We start from the raw sequence: 19,484 nt of genomic DNA, 5'->3' as shown, positions 1-19,484 counted from the left end.
TTCTACACTTTTATGTTCTGCCCGACTCCCAACTCCTAGTTGACTCCTCTGTCCCCCGTCTTCTGTCCTCCCTCACGACTCCTCTGACCTCTTCAGACCCTTCTATCCCCTCCAGACTCCATCGCTGACTCGACGCTCCTGTTTCTCCAGACTCTTCTGTCCTCTGTAGTCTTCCCTGTTTACTACAGACCTTACTGTCTTCTCGAGGTTCCTCTGACCCCTCCATGCAAATATGTCTACTCTAGACATCTATCTCGCCTTTATGCCCGGGTATACACACCAGATTTTCTGTCCCTCATGACTTTTTTGTCCTTCGCCTGACTCCAACTACTATGAGACTCGATGTCCAGACCCTTCTGTGCTTTCTAGACTCCTCTGTCAACTCCAGACACCTCTTTTGTGTCTTCTGACCATCTAGGTCTTCTTCAGACTCTATGGTCCACTCCAGACACCTGTTTCCCCCAGACTCCCTTTCTCCTCAAGATGTCTCGGTACCTCTACACTTTTATTTCCCTGTCTCCCATCAGACCCGTCTGTCCTCTATATATCCCTTTATACTCTCAAGACTCTGTCTCCAGAATTTAAACTCCTGCCAGACTCCTGAGTCCTCTCCACACACTTGTGCCACTCTGAACTCCTCTACTCCGACAGAATAAATTGTCAGTTCTACACGTCTGAATACCCCTAGAGACCCCTCTGTGCCCTCCTGACTCCATTGTCCCCACTAACACCTCAATCTGCTACAAACACCTGTTTCCCCCCAGACATTTTCGTGTCATAATCTTATCCTCTTATCTGTATACAGGGAGCTCCCCCTAGTGGTGACTGCAGACAGGTTCTTACCATGTATCTCCGTATACAGGGAGCTTCCCCTAGTGGTGACTGCAGACAGGATCTTATGTATCTGTATACAGGGAGCTCCCCCTAGTGGTGGCTGCAGACATAATCTTATCATGTATCTCTGAATACAGGGAGCTCCCCCTAGTGGTGACTGCAGACAGGATCTTATGTATTTCTGTATACAGGGAGCTCCCCCTATTGGTGGCTGCAGACAGGATCTTATCATGCATCTCTGTATACAGGGAGCTCCCCCTAGTGGTGGCTGCAGACAGGACAGGATCTTATCATGTATCTCTGAATACAGGGAGCTCCCCCTAGTGGTGGCTGCAGACATAATCTTATCATGTATCTCTGTATACAGGGAGCTCCCCCTAGTGGTGACTGCAGACAGGTTCTTACCATGTATCTCCGTATACAGGGAGCTTCCCCTAGTGGTGACTGCAGACATAATCTTATCATGTATCTCTGAATACAGGGAGCTCCCCCTAGTGGTGACTGCAGACAGGATCTTATGTATTTCTGTATACAGGGAGCTCCCCCTATTGGTGGCTGCAGACAGGATCTTATCATGCATCTCTGTATACAGGGAGCTCCCCCTAGTGGTGGCTGCAGACATAATCTTATCATGTATCTCTGTATACAGGGAGCTCCCCCTAGTGGTGGCTGCAGACAGGATCTTATCATGTATCTCTGAATACAGGGAGCTCCCCCTAGTGGTGACTGCAGACAGGATCTTATCATGCATCTCTGTATACAGTAAGCTCCCCTAGTGGTGGCTGCAGACATAATCTTATAATGTATCTCTGTATACAGGGAGCTCCCCCTAGTGGTGACTGCAGACAGGATCTTATCATGTCTCTCTGTATACAGGGAGCTCCCCCTAGTGGTGGCTGCAGACATAATCTTATAATGTATCTCTGTGTACAGGGAGCTCCCCCTAGTGGTGGCTGCAGACATAATCTTATAATGTATCTCTGTATACAGGGAGCTCCCCCTAGTGGTGGCTGCAGACATAATCTTATAATGTATCTCTGTATACAGGGAGCTCCCCCTAGTGGTGGCTGCAGGCAGGATCTTATCATGCATCTCTGTATACAGGGAGCTCCCCCTAGTGGTGGCTGCAGACATAATCTTATCATGTATCTCTGTATCCAGGGAGCTCCCCCTAGTGGTGGCTGCAGACAGGTATCTCTGTATACAGGGAGCTCCCCCTAGTGGTGGCTGCAGACAGGATCTTATGCATCTCTGTATACATAGAGCTCCCCCTAGTGGTGGCTGCAGACAGGATCTTATCATGTATCTTTGTATACAGGGAACTCCCCCTAGAGGTGACTGCAGACAGGATCTTATCATGTATCTCTGTACACAGGGAGCTCCCACTAGTGGTGGCTGCAGACAGGATCTTATCATGTATCTCTGTATACAGGGAGCTCCCCCTAGTGGTGGCTGTAGACAGGATCTTATCCTGTATCTCTGTATAGAGGGAGCTCCCCCTAGTGGTGGCTGCAGACAGGATCTTATCCTGTATCTCTGTATACAGGGAGCTCCCCCTAGTGGTGGCTGCAGACAGGATCTTATCATGTATCTCTGAATACAGGGAGCTCCCCCTAGTGGTGACTGCAGACAGGATCTTATCATGCATCTCTGTATACAGTAAGCTCCCCTAGTGGTGGCTGCAGACATAATCTTATAATGTATCTCTGTATACAGGGAGCTCCCCCTAGTGGTGACTGCAGACAGGATCTTATCATGTCTCTCTGTATACAGGGAGCTCCCCCTAGTGGTGGCTGCAGACATAATCTTATAATGTATCTCTGTGTACAGGGAGCTCCCCCTAGTGGTGGCTGCAGACATAATCTTATAATGTATCTCTGTATACAGGGAGCTCCCCCTAGTGGTGGCTGCAGACATAATCTTATAATGTATCTCTGTATACAGGGAGCTCCCCCTAGTGGTGGCTGCAGGCAGGATCTTATCATGCATCTCTGTATACAGGGAGCTCCCCCTAGTGGTGGCTGCAGACATAATCTTATCATGTATCTCTGTATCCAGGGAGCTCCCCCTAGTGGTGGCTGCAGACAGGTATCTCTGTATACAGGGAGCTCCCCCTAGTGGTGGCTGCAGACAGGATCTTATGCATCTCTGTATACATAGAGCTCCCCCTAGTGGTGGCTGCAGACAGGATCTTATCATGTATCTCTGTATACAGGGAACTCCCCCTAGAGGTGACTGCAGACAGGATCTTATCATGTATCTCTGTACACAGGGAGCTCCCACTAGTGGTGGCTGCAGACAGGATCTTATCATGTATCTCTGTATACAGGGAGCTCCCCCTAGTGGTGGCTGTAGACAGGATCTTATCCTGTATCTCTGTATAGAGGGAGCTCCCCCTAGTGGTGGCTGCAGACAGGATCTTATCCTGTATCTCTGTATACAGGGAGCTCCCCCTAGTGGTGGCTGCAGACAGGATCTTATCATGTATCTCTGTACACAGGGAGCTCCCCCTAGTGGTGGCTGCAGACAGGATCTTATCATGTATCTCTGTATACAGGGAGCTCCCCCTAGTGGTGACTGCAGACAGGATCTTATCATGTATCTCTGTACACAGGGAGCTCCCCCTAGTGGTGGCTGCAGACAGGATCTTATCATGTATCTCTGTATACAGGGAGCTCCCCCTAGTGGTGGCTGTAGACAGGATCTTATCCTGTATCTCTGTATACAGGGAGCTCCCCCCCGTGGTGGCTGCAGACAGAATCTTATATATCTCTGTATACAGGGAGCTCTCCTTAGTGGTGGCTGCAGACAGGATCTTATCATGTATCTATGTATACAGGCAGTTCCCCCTAGTGGTGGCTGCAGACAGGATCTTATCATGCATCTCTGTATACAGGGAGCTCCCCTAGTGGTGGCTGTAGACAGGATCTTATCCTGTATCTCTGTATACAGGGAGCTCCCCCTAGTGGTGACTGCAGACAGGATCTTATCATGTATCTCTGTACACAGGGAGCTCCCCCTAGTGGTGGCTGCAGACAGGATCTTATCATGTATCTCTGTATACAGGGAGCTCCCCTAGTGGTGACTGCAGACAGGATCTTATCATGTATCTCTGTATCCAGGGAGCTCCCCCTAGTGGTGGCTGCAGACAGGTATCTCTGTATACAGGGAGCTCCCCATAGTGGTGGCTGCAGACAGGATCTGATCATGTATCTGTTTACAGGGAGCTCCCCCTAGTGGTGGTTGCAGGCAGGATCTTATCATGTATCTCTGTATACAGGGAGCTCCCACTAGTGGTGGCTGCAGACAGAATCTTACCATGTATCTCTATACAGGGAGCTCCCCCCCAGTGGTGGCTGCAGACAGAATCTTATACAGTCATATGTAAAAGTTTGGGCACCCCTATTAATGTTAACCTTTTTTCTTTATAGCAATTTTGGTTTTTGCAACAGGTATTTCAGTTTCATATATCTAATAACTGATGGACTCAGTTATATTTCTGGATTCAAATGAGGTTTATTGTACTAACAGAAAATGTGCAATCTGCATTTAAACAAAATTTGACCGGTGCAAAAGTATGGGCACCCTTATCATTTTCTTGATTTGAACACTCCTAACTACTTTTTACTGACTTCCTGAAGCACTAAATTGGTTTTGTAACCTCATTGAGCTTTGAACTTCATAGCCAGGTGTATCAAATCATGAGAAAAGGTATTTAAGGTGGCCACTTGCAAGTAGTTCTCCTATTTGATTCTCCTATGAAGAGTGGCATCATGGGCTCCTCAAAACAACTCTCAAATGATCTGAAAAGTCTTAGTTACTCACCGGTTAACGGTATTTTTCGGAGTCCATGACAGCACCACCTGAGAGAGGGGATCCACCCCTTAGGAACAGGAAACCTACAGATACAAAAGGGTGGCACCTCTCCCACGCATCAGTTGGATTACAGAGCACAAGAGGACTTCCAAGGTTAATGCATGATTTATGTACAGTATTCTTTACAATTATAAACTTTTACCACCAGTGAGCATATACAAGAAATAGACGTGCACACCCCAATCAACTATAAGGGAGGGAATATACGGGTGCTGTCATGGACTCCGAAAAATACCGTTAACCGGTGAGTAACTAAGACTTTATTCGTTCGTCCATGACAGCACCACCTGAGAGAATTACAGAGAGTAATAACTACTTTAGGGAGGGACTACAGCACCCTTATACCAAAAGAGAGGTCTGTGGAAGCACCCAGGTCTAGCCTATAATGACTATAAAAGGTGCTCGGAGAGGACCAAGTAGCCGCCTTACAAATCTGGTCAATGGAGACTTCTGATCTTTCGGCCCATGAGGTCGCCATGGCCCTGGTGGAATGCGCCCTCAGCTTCCCGGGTGGCGACCTGCCCTTTGAGGTGTATGCTATTGAAATCGCCTCTCTAATCCATCTGGCTAGTGTATTTTGTGATGCTCTACAACCTTTCCTGGGGCCTTGATGAGAGATAAATAGGGCATTATCTTTCTTCCAGGGATCGGTGACTGTCAGATATTCTATGAGGCCTCTCCTGACATCCAGGGTGTGTAGTTTCTTTTCCTTCTCGTTAGTTGGATTAGGGAGGAAGGATGGAAGAACTATTTCCTGTGTCCTATGGAAACTAGACACTACCTTCGGCAAGTACGCTGGGTCAGGTCTGAGTATTACCCTATCCTCTTTGAACTGTAAATAAGGAGGACACCTAGATAAAGCCTGGATATCGCTTATTCTGCGGGCTGATGTTAGAGCTACCAGGAAGGCTACCTTGAGGGACAGGTTTTTTAGGGAAGCCGACGAGATAGGTTCGAATGGGGTCTCTGTCATAGCAGTGAGGACTAGGTTTAAGTCCCACGGCATGAACCTATCCTTCATTATTGGCCTGGATCTACCTGCCGCCTTAATGAACCTGCTTATCCAATAATTACCAGCGATGTTACAGCTAAACAGAGCCCCCAAGGCTGACACTTGTACTTTAAGGGTACTGGTAGAGAGCCCCATGTCCAGACCTTTTTGTAGGAACTCTAATATCTGCATTATAGGCGCTGAATCCCCAGCGACTACTCCTGAGTTTTGAAGGAATTTCTTCCAAATTCTGACAAATTTTTGTGGTAATGATTTTCCTACTCTTAAGTAGGGTGTTAACTAGGTCTGCGGAGAAGCCCTTCTCTTCTAATAATGACCGTTCAAACTCCACGCCGTCAGATGAAGGCCAGCTACCTGAGGATGGAAGACTGGGCCCTGGGACAGGAGATCCGGGATGTCCGGCAGAACCCAAGGATCGGACACCGACATGGTCCTGAGGCATGAGAACCATGCTCTCCTGGGCCAAAATGGAGCGATGACTATAACCCTTGCTCTGTCTTTCCTGATTTTCCTCATCACCAGGGGTAGAAGAGATAGGGGAGGGAAGGCGTAGGCTAGCCTGAAGTCCCACTTTATCAGGAAGGCATCTACCGCCAGAGGATTCTCTCTGGGATTTAGGGAGCAGAATTGTTTCAATTGTCTGTTGTCTCTGGTGGCGAAGAGGTCTACCTCTGGATATCCCCACTTTTGAACAATCAGATTGAATATGGAGGAGTTTAGGGACCATTCCCCCTGCTTTAGCTGATTGCGGCTTAAAAAGTCTGCCGTGACGTTGTCCTTCCCTTTTATATGTAGAGCTGTTAAAGATAGAAAGTATTGTTCTGCTAGATGGAACAACCGTTCTGCTACAATCATCAGGGGTCTGGAACGGGTCCCGCCTTGGTGATTGATATATGCCACGGCGACCTGATTGTCGGAGAACACCCGCACGTGATGGCCCTGTAGATACACAAGGAGCTTTTTAGCCGCCTGTTCTACCGCTGTCAATTCTTTTAGGTTAGATGACATTCCTAACTGATCATGTTGCCATTGGTCCTGGACTAATATTTCACCCATATGAGCTCCCCAACCGTAAGGACTAGCATCCGTGGTGACTATGCGGGTTACGTTATACTCCCAGGGCACCCCTTTAGACAAGTTATCCTTGTCTAACCACCACTCTAGGGACTCCCTTGTGTTACGGGACAAGGTTAGCTGACCCTCCAAGTAACCCCCAAGGACCTTTTGATGTAATAAGACCTCGCTCTGTAGTTTCCTTGCATGAAACTGGGCCCACTGGACTGCCAGGATACAGGCCGAAAGAGAGCCTAGAAGGGACATGGCTTTCCTGAGGGACATGGTGGGGTTATTGGAGGCGTTCAGGATCTGATAACGGAGGCGAACAAGCTTCTCCGGGGGCAGACGGCATTCCTGTTTCTCAGAATCTAGGGTTAGGCCCAAGAATTGTTGGACTTTCATTGGTTGCAACCGAGACTTTTTGACGTTCAGCAACCATCCTAACCGTTCTAGGGCAGACATTGCCTTTTGTAGCTGTTGTGAACAATGATTCGCCGTTTTACCTACAATAAGAAAATCGTCCAGGTAGGGGATCACCAGAATGTTCGATTCACGTAGATGGGCCATGACCTCCGCTATTACTTTAGTAAATACTCGGGGAGCGACTGCCACTCCAAAAGGGAGGGCCGCATATTGGAAATGTCGAATTGACCCATCCAACTGAACCGCCACTCTGAGAAACCGCTGATGGCCTGCATGGATGGGTATATGGTAGTATGCGTCTTTCAGATCTAACACCACCATAAAGCAGTTTTGGAACAGCAATTTTATTGCAGATTTAATTGTATCCATTTTAAAAGGACGTATGACCAAAAACTTGTTGAGGGCCTTAAGGTTTATTATTGTCCTAAAGGAGCTGTCTGGTTTGCGGACCAGGAACAGAGGGGAGTAGAATCCCTTCCCCCATTCTGTCTCTGGAACCTCTATCAGGACTTTTTTGGCGCACAGGTCATGAACCTCGGCCTCCAGGGCAGCTTGCTCTGAAGCAGACGACCTGAGTGGGGTGATTTTAAATTGATCAAGGGGAACCCTAGAAAACTCTAGTCGTAGTCCCACGGCTATTATCCCCAATATCCAGCTGCTATTAGAGATCAGAGACCAGGATGGGTAGAAGGCAGCTAGTCTCCCTCCTACCGGGGTAACTAGTCATTGGGGCGGCTTTTTCGTATCTCGAGCTGGACCTTCCTGGCGCCCCCCTCCAAACATGAATCCTGTACCTTTCCTTTTTTTTCTCCTCCCATCTGCCCTGATCTCTGGACGGCCTTCTCCGGAAAAAACCTTTTCTGGTAAAAGGACGTCTGTACGAGGGGTTCGGGAGACTGGGAAATTTCTTTTTGTCATCTCCAGCTTTCTCTAACAATTCGTCCAAGACAGGGCCGAATAGGTACTCCCCCTCGCAGGGAATGGAACAGAGACGGGACCGGGCTTGAATATCTCCTGGCCAACATTTTAACCAGAGCGCTCTTCGCGCTGCATTAGATAGACCCGCGGCTTTAGCCGCCATTCTTGCAGAGTCTGCAGACGCATCGGCTAAAAATGCCGCGGCATTCTGAATGATCGGCAAACTTTTCCGAATAGATGATCTTGAGGCTCCGTCTTTTAGCTCGGAATCCAGCTGATCTAGCCAGACCATCATCGATCTGGCTGTACAGGTGGCAGCTACCGCTGGTCTTAACGCGCCTGCTGACATCTCCCATGTCCCTTTAAGAAAAGAATCCGCTTTTTTATCTAGCGGATCTTTCAAGGAGGCCATATCGTCAAATGGTATGGCAGATTTTTTAGATGCTTTGGCTACTGCTGCGTCTAGTTTCGGGGCTTTATCCCATCTGTTTACTACAGGGTTATCAAAGGGGTATCTCCGCTTAAAGGCTGGTGGCATGGAGCCCCTTTTTTCCGGTCTCTTCCATTCTCTGTCAATTAGGTTTTGAACCTTATCGTTTAATGGAAAGGCTCTGCGTTTTTTGGGGTCTAGACCCCCGAACATTATGTCCTGTGCTGAGAGTTCCCGTTTTTTGTCCGCTACCCCCATGGTGGACCGTATTGCTTTCACTAATCTGTCCATCTGGTCTAAGGGGAAGCAGAACCGGCTAGAGTCTTCATCCGAGGAAGACGACGAGGAGGCCGAGGAGTCCGAGGAATTGTCACCTTTCCTAGGGGCGACTGAGGTCTCCGAGCCTGAACCACTAGCCTCTCTTCTCCTAGAAGGTTCTCTTTGAGGTAAGACTTTCATTTCTGCCCTGATCATCTCTCTCAGGTTCGAAGTGAAGTCAGGTGTCTCTTCCGCTACCTGCATAAACGGAGGAGAGTATAAGGGCCTGACAATCTACCCCTGGACTCCCTGTCTTTAATAACCCCTACCGTTTGCCGAATGCATGGTTGGCATAATTTTTTAGGGTGGCCATCTGGTAGGGGGGGAACTACAGAGGGCACATTCCCTGTGCTTCTGTTTTCCCGTAGCCTTCTTCCCCTGAAAAAAAAAAAAAACATAAGGGAACACTGCATCAGGGTACATTCACAGAGATCTCTTACCCATGCAGATAAAGCAGGTACCGGATCACGGAGGGAGGCAGGGGGGTCCTTTCTGGAGGAACTTTCGCGGCTCTGGTCGCTAGTTCGTCTGTTTTTTCTGCTGGCCACTCGCAAGCGGTTTTGTCGTGGCCTGTTTTTGCGGGCGCTCCTGCGCCTCGTCCTGCCGGTCCAAGGGGGCTTCCGTTGAATCCATTGCTGGGGCCTTCAGAAGCACCCCAGCGGCATCCCCATCTGCCTTATATGGCCTCCTGGTGTCCGGGTCAGCAGGTATCCTGCCATAGCACCACCCACCCGGCTTTCCGCACTCCCTCCCCCATGCTCCGGCCCCCTCGCCTTACCCGGGTCGCCGCACGACCCCCGGACGGGCATGCACCCGCGGCGCGCGCCGGAGGCCGGCCGGCACCCGACTTCCGGTATCGGCGCTATCGCTCCGCCCCTTCCGCCGCGTCACTTCCGCCGCTCATCAGAGCCCTGCGGGAGCGCGCGCGAAGGAGCCGCGCAGCGCCTCCTGACCGGAATGCCCCACTGCGCACGCCGCCATGAGCCCGCCAGGGGCCAGCACTGACCGGGAGGACCGGGCCTGGGGAAGCGCAGCCGGGGCATACGTACCAGGTGCTGGCGTTTTTTGGAGACGGCATCCACCGGACCCCTGCTCCACCTACTGCCGTGGTGACCTACCCGGCCCCACCGTGGCGCTTCCAGGGACCCCGCACTGACCGAGGTAGGAGACCCCCTCGCTACCTGGGTCAGTCAGCCGGCCTGGGTACTCAACGACGACTCCATGACGGACGATCTGTAGAGAGTCCTGTCCTCTAGGAACAGGAAACCAACTGATGCGTGGGAGAGGTGCCACCCTTTTGTATCTGTAGGTTTCCTGTTCCTAAGGGGTGGATCCCCTCTCTCAGGTGGTGCTGTCATGGACGACCGAATAAACAAAGATTATTCAACATAGCTTTTCAGGGGAAGGATACAAAAAGTTGTCTCAGAGATTTAACCTGTCAGTTTCCACTGTGAGAAACATAGTAAGGAAATGGAAGAACACAGGTACAGTTCTTGTTAAGCCCAGAAGTGGCAGGCCAAGAAAAATATCAGAAAGGCAGAGAAGAAGAATGGTGAGAACAGTCAAGGACAATCCACAGACCACCTCCAAAGACCGGCAGCATCATCTTGCTGCAGATGGTGTCACTGTGCATCGGCCAACAATACAGCGCACTTTGCACAAGGAGAAGCTGTATGGGAGAGTGATACGAAAGAAGCCGTTTCTTCAAGCACGCCACAGAGTCGCCTGAGGTCTGCAAAAGCACATTTGGACAAGCCAGTAACATTTTGGAAGAAGGTCCTGTGGACTGATGAAACAAAGATTGAGTTGTTTGGTCATACAAAAAGGCGTTATGCATGCGCTGTATTGTTGACCGATGCACAGTGACACCATCTGCAGCAAGATGATGCTGCCGGTCTTTGGAGGTGGTCTGTGGATTGTCCTTGACTGTTCTCACCATTCTTCTTCTCTGCCTTTCTGATATTTTTCTTGGCCTGCCACTTCTGGGCTTAACAAGAACTGTACCTGTGTTCTTCCATTTCCTTACTATGTTCCTCACAGTGGAAACTGACAGGTTAAATCTCTGAGACAACTTTTTGTATCCTTTCCCTGAAAAGCTATGTTGAATGATCTTTGTTTTCAGATCATTTGAGAGTTGTTTTGAGGAGCCCATGATGCCACTCTTCATAGGAGAATCAAATAGGAGAACTACTTGCAAGTGGCCACCTTAAATACCTTTTCTCATGATTTGATACACCTGGCTATGAAGTTCAAAGCTCAATGAGGTTACAAAACCAATTTAGTGCTTCAGGAAGTCAGTAAAAAGTAGTTAGGAGTGTTCAAATCAAGAAAATGATAAGGGTGCCCATACTTTTGCACCGGTCAAATTTTGTTTAAATGCAGATTGCACATTTTCTGTTAGTACAATAAACCTCATTTGAATCCAGAAATATAACTGAGTCCATCAGTTATTAGATATATGAAACTGAAATAGCTGTTGCCAAAACCAAAATTGTTATAAAGAAAAAAGGTTAACATTAATAGGGGTGCCCAAACTTTTACATATGACTGTATATCTCTGTAAACAGGGAGCTCTCCTTAGTGGTGGCTGCAGACAGGATCTTATCATGTATCTATGTATACAGGGAGTTCCCCCTAGTGGTGACTGCAGACAGGATCTTATGTATCTCTGTAGGGAGCTCCCTCTAGTGGTGGCTGCAGGCAGGATCTTATCATGTATTTCTGTATACAGGGAGCTCCCCCTAGGGGTGGCTGCAGACAGGATCTTATCATGTATCTCTGTATACAGGGAGCTCCCCCTAGTGGTGGCTGTAGGCAGGATCTTATCATGTATCTCTGTATACAGGGAGCTCCCCCTAGTGGTGGCTGCAGACAGAATCTTATCATGTATCTCTGTTTACAGGGAGCTCCCCCTAGTGGTGGCTGCAGACAGAATCTTATATATCTCTGTATACAGGGAGCTCTCCTTAGTGGTGGCTGCAGACAGGATCTTATCATGTATCTATGTATACAGGGAGTTCCCCCTAGTGGTGACTGCAGACAGGATCTTATGTATCTCTGTAAGGAGCTCCCTCTAGTGGTGGCTGCAGGCAGGATCTTATCATGTATTTCTGTATACAGGGAGCTCCCCCTAATGGTGGCTGCAGACATGATCTTATCATGTATCTCTGTATACTGGGAGCTCCCCCTAGTGGTGGCTGCAGACAGGATCTTATCATGTATCTCTGTTTACAGGGAGCTCCCCCTAGTGGTGGTTGCAGGCAGGATCTTATCATGTATCTCTGTATACAGGGAGCTCCCCCTAGTGGTGGCTGCAGACAGAATCTTATATATCTCTGTATACAGGGAGCTCTCCTTAGTGGTGGCTGCAGACAGGATCTTATCATGTATCTATGTATACAGGGAGTTCCCCCTAGTGGTGACTGCAGACAGGATCTTATGTATCTCTGTAGGGAGCTCCCTCTAGTGGTGGCTGCAGGCAGGATCTTATGTATTTCTGTATACAGGGAGCTCCCCCTAGTGGTGGCTGCAGACAGGATCTTATCATGCATCTCTGTATCATTCTTATCCTGTATCTGCCATGGCCCCCGTCACACGCGCTAATTCTTACCCTGCGGCGGGGTCCTCCTCTGACCGGCCCACGGCCTGTGACGTCACTGCGACTTCTGCGCATGCACCATAGGCCGCGGCCGGCCCTCCCAGCCAGTTCTTATACTCCGGCGGTGCCCTGACCCGGTAGCACCGCTGGACCAATGGGGGTAGGTTCTTGGCTATATCAGGCTGCCCTCCCAAAATGGAGGTGCCTGATCGTTGTTGCATTATCACACACTAGGCTCCCGTGCCCTTCCCTGTGCACGGTCTCCGTCCTCACCATGTCCCTGTGCTTCCTTTCAGTGCTGCATGTGTTCCTGCTCTGCCCTGCTTGCTCGTGCCGTGCCTGGTTTCTGCAGTCCTATTCCGTTCCTGCCTGCTCGTGTCTGTTCCTGCAGTCCTGCTCCATTCCTGCCTACACGTGCCTGATTCCTACTCCGGTCCTGCCAACCCGTGTCTGTTCCTGCAGTCCTACTCCGGTCCTGCCAACCCGTGTCTGTTCCTGCTGTCCTACTCCGGTCCTGCCAACCCGTGTCTGTTCCTGCAGTCCTACTCTGGTCCTGCCTACCCATACCTGATTCCTGCAGTTCTACTCTGGCCCTGCCTTCCCATACCTGATTCCTGCAGTTCTACTCTGGTCCTGCCTTCCCATGGCTGTCTAACTCCAGTCTATTCCGAGCCGCCCCTCTTGGTTCCGGCTGCCGTGGCTTTCGAACCCCTGGGCCTGCTCCTAACGGTCCCTGTATAGGGGTCGGTCCCACCAGGTTGCTCGTCCGGGGCCCCTCGGTGCCACGCTCCAGAGGATCCACTCCGGGAAAACCGTCCTGCCTAGCGCCATGCTAACAGTATCTCTGTGTACAGGGCGCTCCCCCTAGTGGTGGCTGCAGACACGATCTTATCATCTATCTCTGTATACAGGAAGCTACCCCTAGTGGTGGTTGAAGACAGGATCTTACTTACTATTCCAGGAATTTGTAATTGTTTGCGAAATCTGACTTCTGTAAAAACGGAGTCTATATATTACATAATATTGGACTCTCTAGACGTTCTGTAATAATCACCGCCATACTTCCCACTGCAGTGATGTTGTAGGGGCATACAGGGATCGCGCTGCACATGAAGGTTCAAACATTGATACTATAGCAGAGATCATATGCATTATTATAGTGGTTTGAAAAAAAGCACTATATTGTAATCCGAACGCTGCTAACTTATTATTCAGTTGATTTCCGCAATTAATGCGGCCCGAACCGCTACACGCACAGACTCCGTTGAGGTGTCGTTTCGAAGCCAGCGTCCACGAGAGGTGTGCTAAGCATTTTTCGTGTAGACCGGATTTGCAGTTTTTGCGCAATTTGCGTTTGAAAAAAACATTTTCCTCAATGCTTTTCAATGGGAACATGTTGCCACAGAGAAAACATGCCCCGAGGAGATTAAAATGGCAGTTAAGCTCATTGATATGCGCAGGCAGACCCAGTTACTATGCCAACGCCTACGAACTTCACATGACCCCCCCCAGGACACAGATTCTGCCAGATAATTTCTGCTCTTAAAGCGAAACCCACATCACAAATGCAAATCTAGCTTCATCACATGATGCATACCCCCGAGAGAGAACGTGCGCCAAAGTGGATTAAGAAGCCCAGTGAGCCAAACTGGCTCTTAAAGGGCCGGCGCATCGAAATGAGTCTTAAAGGGCCGGCGCGCCAAATCGAAAGCGGAGTGCCTCCAGACTCCAAATCGGAGGCTGATTGACCCCGCCCACCAAATCGGAGGCTGATCGGCCCCGCCCACCAAATTGGACCCTGAGGGGCCCCGCAGGCCAAAGTGACCCCTGAGAGGCACCCAGTTAAAACGGATCCTGAGTTGAAAGTCTTGCAGGAGCAACAGGCAAGTCTCTCTTAAAGGGGCAGCCTGGGCACCATTTCAAAGCACTATCTGTACTACCTTCAGGAAATACACATCTAGTTATTTCTATGTGCCCCCACCCATGATGGGCGAGTTTCGCTTGGTCGGGTGTGGCCCTATCACACTGTCCCCTTTGTATTTTTAGGGACACTGAGAAAGGGAAGCGGTCAATGACAGCAACTAGGGAACTTCTATGAAATTTCACTCGTCACTTGTCAGGAATCCAGACACATACCACTGTCCCAGCATCAACCTCTGCCAAACACAACATTTGCGCGTTACGTCTGCCAACTGTGCCAGCAGGAGCCACAACCACCAAAACTAGGGCCTGCTGTCACATCCTATAATCATGTAGTAATAAAGAAGTCTGCTCTAGAGCTGGAAAGCCAGGCAGACGAGACCTACGACAGCGCTAATGAGGTGAAGCAGCTCCAGGGTACTCACCAAGGGCTAATGACATCCCGGATATGTAATAAAGTATATTATATGATATCCAGGAACAGAGAGTGTTAGACCTCCTAGGATTAGATACACAGCTCAGCACATCGTATCACACGATAAGATTAGATACAGCAGCACATAATTGGGGGGGGGGGATCTAGTTTGTGATGATTTCCTTCTGTCATACACTATAGGCTTAGATACTCGGCTGCATGTCTGATATGTGGATATTACGAAACAGCAGAAAGTGTCATTTCACAAGAATATTTACATATACATTGTATATCTGAGAAGTTATCAGTAAAAGCAAAAGGAGAGTTCTTTACTCAGAAGCACAAGCTAAAAACTCGTCATGTGCCAAAACACCTTTAACAGTTACGAATTAAAACAATTTTAATATTTGCTGTACTCATGAAGGGGCAATGGGAGACCCCATTGCGGTCACTAACTTCTCTAAAATTAAGTAAATGCTATATTTTAAGTTGGTTTTTTTCATGTTAGCCATTTTAAAAGTAACATGTTAACAAATTTCGATTTTGTCTAAATAGATACGATATAACCCCTGCAAGCTTCCAAAACCGCAATCCATCCATAATCCCAACACTGAAATCTGATTTTGTTCTTTTAGTGATCAATTATTAGGCTGGGTTCACACATCCAGTAATCATCCATTAGAATTGATCCAGCAGCAATCCATTGCCAAAAAAAAAAAAATTGTGCAGACAACTTTTGTCCGGTAAATAGAAAAACAAACAAACAAAAAAAAAAACATTTAAACTGGATCTGTTTGCTTAACATCGAACTTTTTCTTCATTTGAAAAGGATCCATTTTATGCTTACTGGATCAGCTTTAAATTGAAGAAAACAGATGACCAACGGACCCATCTTCCATAAACTTGAAAGCTAAATAATTGGATCCAGTTGAAATTAGTATTTTTTTTTCCAGCCAGACAAAAGTTGTATCTGCACAATTTTGTAAATGGCTTGCCAATGATTCTTAAACTTTGAGGCTGGAATCTCCAGTGTGGCTGGGGATGGAGGTTATAGAGGTGACCAAATACTTAATCTTTTCAGACTTCAGCAAACTCACGTTTGATCCACTCTGTACTGAAGGTTATATTGGGTCCAGAGGAAAAAAAAATATATTATATATATTTTTTTTTTCTGGTAAGTCCCACATCATCTTGGTGTGTAAAGGGAGGCACAGACATGATCCTAGCTTAATAAGGCCCCAGGAAAAACAAAAACAAGTTTGAGAATTCCTGATCTACATATAGGTGAGTGACTTGAGACCCCACTGCGGTACCCAAAGTGTCAATGAAATAAAGTGGTCATAGAAAAAAACAAAAAAAAACAAAAAAACAGTAAGACAACATATATACAAAAACACTTTATATAAAATAAAAAACAAAAAAAATTAACAGAGCAGAATTGTAGAAACCGTAACAACCCGCGGTGAGAAGAGGGAAGGAGGGAGAGAAGTACGATATGTGCCGGTAACTTGAACAAAAAAAAAAAAAAAAAAATCTGACGAATCTTCTCTCTGGTTCTCCCTCTTAATACATAGCTGCACAGCGACGCTCCCCGCCCCAAGTTACAGCCAGAGGCGTCCATCAAGACTGACCCATCCCTTTGCTGGGGATCAACACGCCGATATATAGAAGATTGATCTAACCGCCTTTGTGAAATACTTGGTGTCACCGTTATCGGGAACACTCGCACCCTTTACCCTGAGAAAAAGGCTACGGACGCCCAGGTCGGAGCAGTATCAGCAGCTTCTCCAGCAGGACAGGGGAAATCACGAAAGACGCTCCGCACCCTGAAGCCCTGTAGATCTGTACCCAGTTTCCCAGAAACTTGTCCCAGTTAATATGACATTCACTGCCCATCCACCACCGGGCATTATTCAGTTCAGGATCCCTTCCTCTCATCCTGCAGAGACGGATCCACATCCCAAACCAAGACCACCCCACCCTTTTTTCCCGCCCCCCCAAATGTGATGCCAACAGGCCCAAAGTATAAACTATCTCCCCCTCCTTGGAGTGAGTAGTGACCAAAGTGGAGGCAATCGGGAGGATAACGCCCAGGACGGGCTGGAGAGGGGTCGTTTTCCTGTCGGTACCCTTATGTTAACACCCCCCAGAGTGTTTATACCCCATTTCTCAGGCTGAGCTAGTAGGAAGTTCCGTTTCCTCCCTCACCAATAACCACTGTAATAGCAGAAACTGTCAGCTCTATGCTGCCACCTACTGGCATTACAATAGTGAAAGGCTGGGAAGGTTCAGTGCAACCTCCTCACCGAGATCCAGGTGTAAAACCCACCTGAACAGGTAAAAGGAGGCAGATACAGTAGAAAAGCCCCTGCCTGGGGCAATAGAGCTCTGACGGGAGCCATGATGTTTACTGCTAGCTTTCTCGACTCAGTACGTGCTCCTCCGTGCACTGGAAAGGTTTTCCCTCAGATTCGGCAGGCGGATCCTGGAGCAGACGCTGAAAGCCCTCACTGGTGAGGAGGCGGCAGGAGCGCAGATCAACATGTCGTAGATGGGGGCAGCGCTTGAAGAAGGCCAGTGATTGGTCCGTCAATCGATTACACCCTGAGGGAGCGAACACACGATGATGACATCACGGTACAACATACACAGCAGCGGAGCGACAGGGGGAGCAGAGGAGGTACCTGCGAGGTTGAGGTGAGTCAGGCTGTCCCTTAGCGGAGAGGTGGCAGCGGTCAGGATGTGGACGCCGTGATCCGTCAGATGGATGCAGTGACTTAGGTCCAAGCGATGGAGACGAGGAGTGTAACGAAGCAGCAGGCGCAGGGCGGAGTCCCCCATTTCTAGACCGCACAGACGTAGCTCTGTCAGGGAGGGCAGGCGGCTCCGGAGGTCTGACACAGCTGAAACATGGAGAAATGGAGTGAGCAAGGCTGGAAACCATTAGCAAGTAGCATCCTCATTACTGGCAGCTTCTGGAACTATGACATGTGCCCAATTAAAAGGGACTGTCCACATAATGACTGATTAAACCAAGTACAGTCGCTCGGTGCATCACGGCGGCCAGTCATTTATCTGCACCTTCCCATCTATCAAATAATGGAGGATCAGATCGCTGCTCTGTGTGCACAGTCAGATGCTGCCACCTGCTGGTGACAATGAGGTAGTGCACGCTCCACTGGCCTTTAACAGTCTGGACACAGCAGTGGACAGAAACCCTAATCAGTAACTGCAGTACTACTACAGTCAGTAGGGGGCGCCCTTCAGTGCTGGAATCGGCAGTAGAATCTTATCACGTCTCTGCAAGGACTTGGAGCCGTAAATCAGGAATTCCGGGGTCGGTATAACTAGCGGGTCACCTGTTTTGCCGTCTGAGTTGGAGGGCGAGAGCAGCTCTCGGAGGTGCGAGGTTTTCATCCCTTGTACCCAGCCGAGGTCAAGTAAAGACAGGCAGGGGAATGTGGTGGTCCAGAGGGAGGAGACCGCCATCCATGTGCAGCCAGCGAGCAGCAGCTCCTTCAGTCCTGGGGAGGAGAAAAGGGGTCATCAGTGGTTTCCAATCACTGCTCACCCCCGCAGCCCTATACACACACCCCCTTGGCCTTTCAATCCCCCAAAACTACTCACCCCCACCCTCTTACTGATCCCTTCGCTGACACGGCCACAACTCACACGATCATCAGACCCATCGTGGGTCACATCTTTGCACCCCATCCTTAGCACCCTTACCATTTCACTACTGCCGCCCTCACCCGACGCACAGCAGAATATTCTTCCATCTGATCACTCCCATCATCCCAGACAATGTTGAAACCATTAAAGTCATCAGCACCCCCCCCCCACCCCATTCCTCCCACTACTCCCATCATCCCGCTCACCCTGCAGTCGGTGGATCAGCCACGTCAGCTGTTTTTCTGATATGTTGGTCCAGCTCAGGTCTAGCGTAACCGGTTGTCTTCGGACTATTCCACTCAGCATAGGAGGGGTGATTGATTTTCTTCTACTCAGGTCAATGGACGTCCATAGCTGCCGATCACAACACCTGAAAAGTCAAATCACATAGAAAAAAAAAAAAAGAGACAGATTAAGGTAAAACTGGCTAAGAACCACAGTGATCAGCTACAGTGCTGGTCTGACCTGGGGTACACTGACCCACGAGGTCCACATATCACATGATATCCTGTATAGCCAGCGACTAACACTACCTGCTGCCACCACCAGAGGGAGCTCTATCCATAATGCACTATTGAGTTTAGTGTATGATCTGTGTGCAGATAGCTCCCTCTAGTTGAGGAAGCAGGAATAACGTAATCAGCTCTTGGTGCTTCTGCCAATTTACATAAACCGCAAAGAAAAGATCAGAGTACAGACACCATCTGTGTATACTCCAGAGCTGCACTCACTATTCTGCTGGTGCAATCACTGTGTACATACATTACTGATCCTGAGTTACCTCCTGTATTATACCCCAGAGCTGCACTCACTATTCTGCTGGTTCAGTCACTGTGTACATACATTACTGATCATGAGTTACCTCCTGTATTATACTCCAGAGCTGCACTCACTATTCTGCTGGTTCAGTCACTGTGTACATACATTACTGATCATGAGTTACCTCCTGTATTATACTCCAGAGCTGCACTCACTATTCTGCTGGTTCAGTCACTGTGTACATACATTACTG

At 48.7% G+C, this 19,484-nt stretch overlaps 1 protein-coding gene across 2 annotated transcripts in view; it reads right to left on the bottom strand.

Annotated features, from left to right (window-relative positions):
- FBXL19 (F-box and leucine rich repeat protein 19) overlaps nucleotides 1–19,484 on the bottom strand; it is a 34,616-nt gene that overhangs the window by 3,636 nt on the left and 11,496 nt on the right. Inside the window, exons 8-11 of one of the 2 annotated variants that reach the window (XR_012220531.1) lie at nucleotides 18,679–18,842; nucleotides 18,160–18,324; nucleotides 17,485–17,703; nucleotides 17,130–17,404 (exon numbers count right to left, since the gene is read on the bottom strand). Coding sequence is in view for 1 of the 2 variants with exons in the window: in XM_073547463.1 (XP_073403564.1) it covers nucleotides 17,214–17,404; nucleotides 17,485–17,703; nucleotides 18,160–18,324; nucleotides 18,679–18,842 (739 nt within the window). In the remaining variant the exon portion in view is untranslated. Of the gene's footprint in view, nucleotides 1–15,055; nucleotides 17,405–17,484; nucleotides 17,704–18,159; nucleotides 18,325–18,678; nucleotides 18,843–19,484 lie in introns of those variants that run through there. The other variant, XM_073547463.1, reaches the window with a different exon arrangement.

Source organism: Dendrobates tinctorius, unplaced genomic scaffold (assembly GCF_039654945.1).
Source record: "Dendrobates tinctorius isolate UK_male_01 unplaced genomic scaffold, ASM3965494v1 ptg000152l, whole genome shotgun sequence".
Lineage (NCBI taxonomy): Eukaryota > Metazoa > Chordata > Amphibia > Anura > Dendrobatidae > Dendrobates > Dendrobates tinctorius.
The sequence above is the reverse complement of the archived record's forward strand: the minus strand, read 5'-3'. Positions and strand labels throughout refer to the sequence as shown.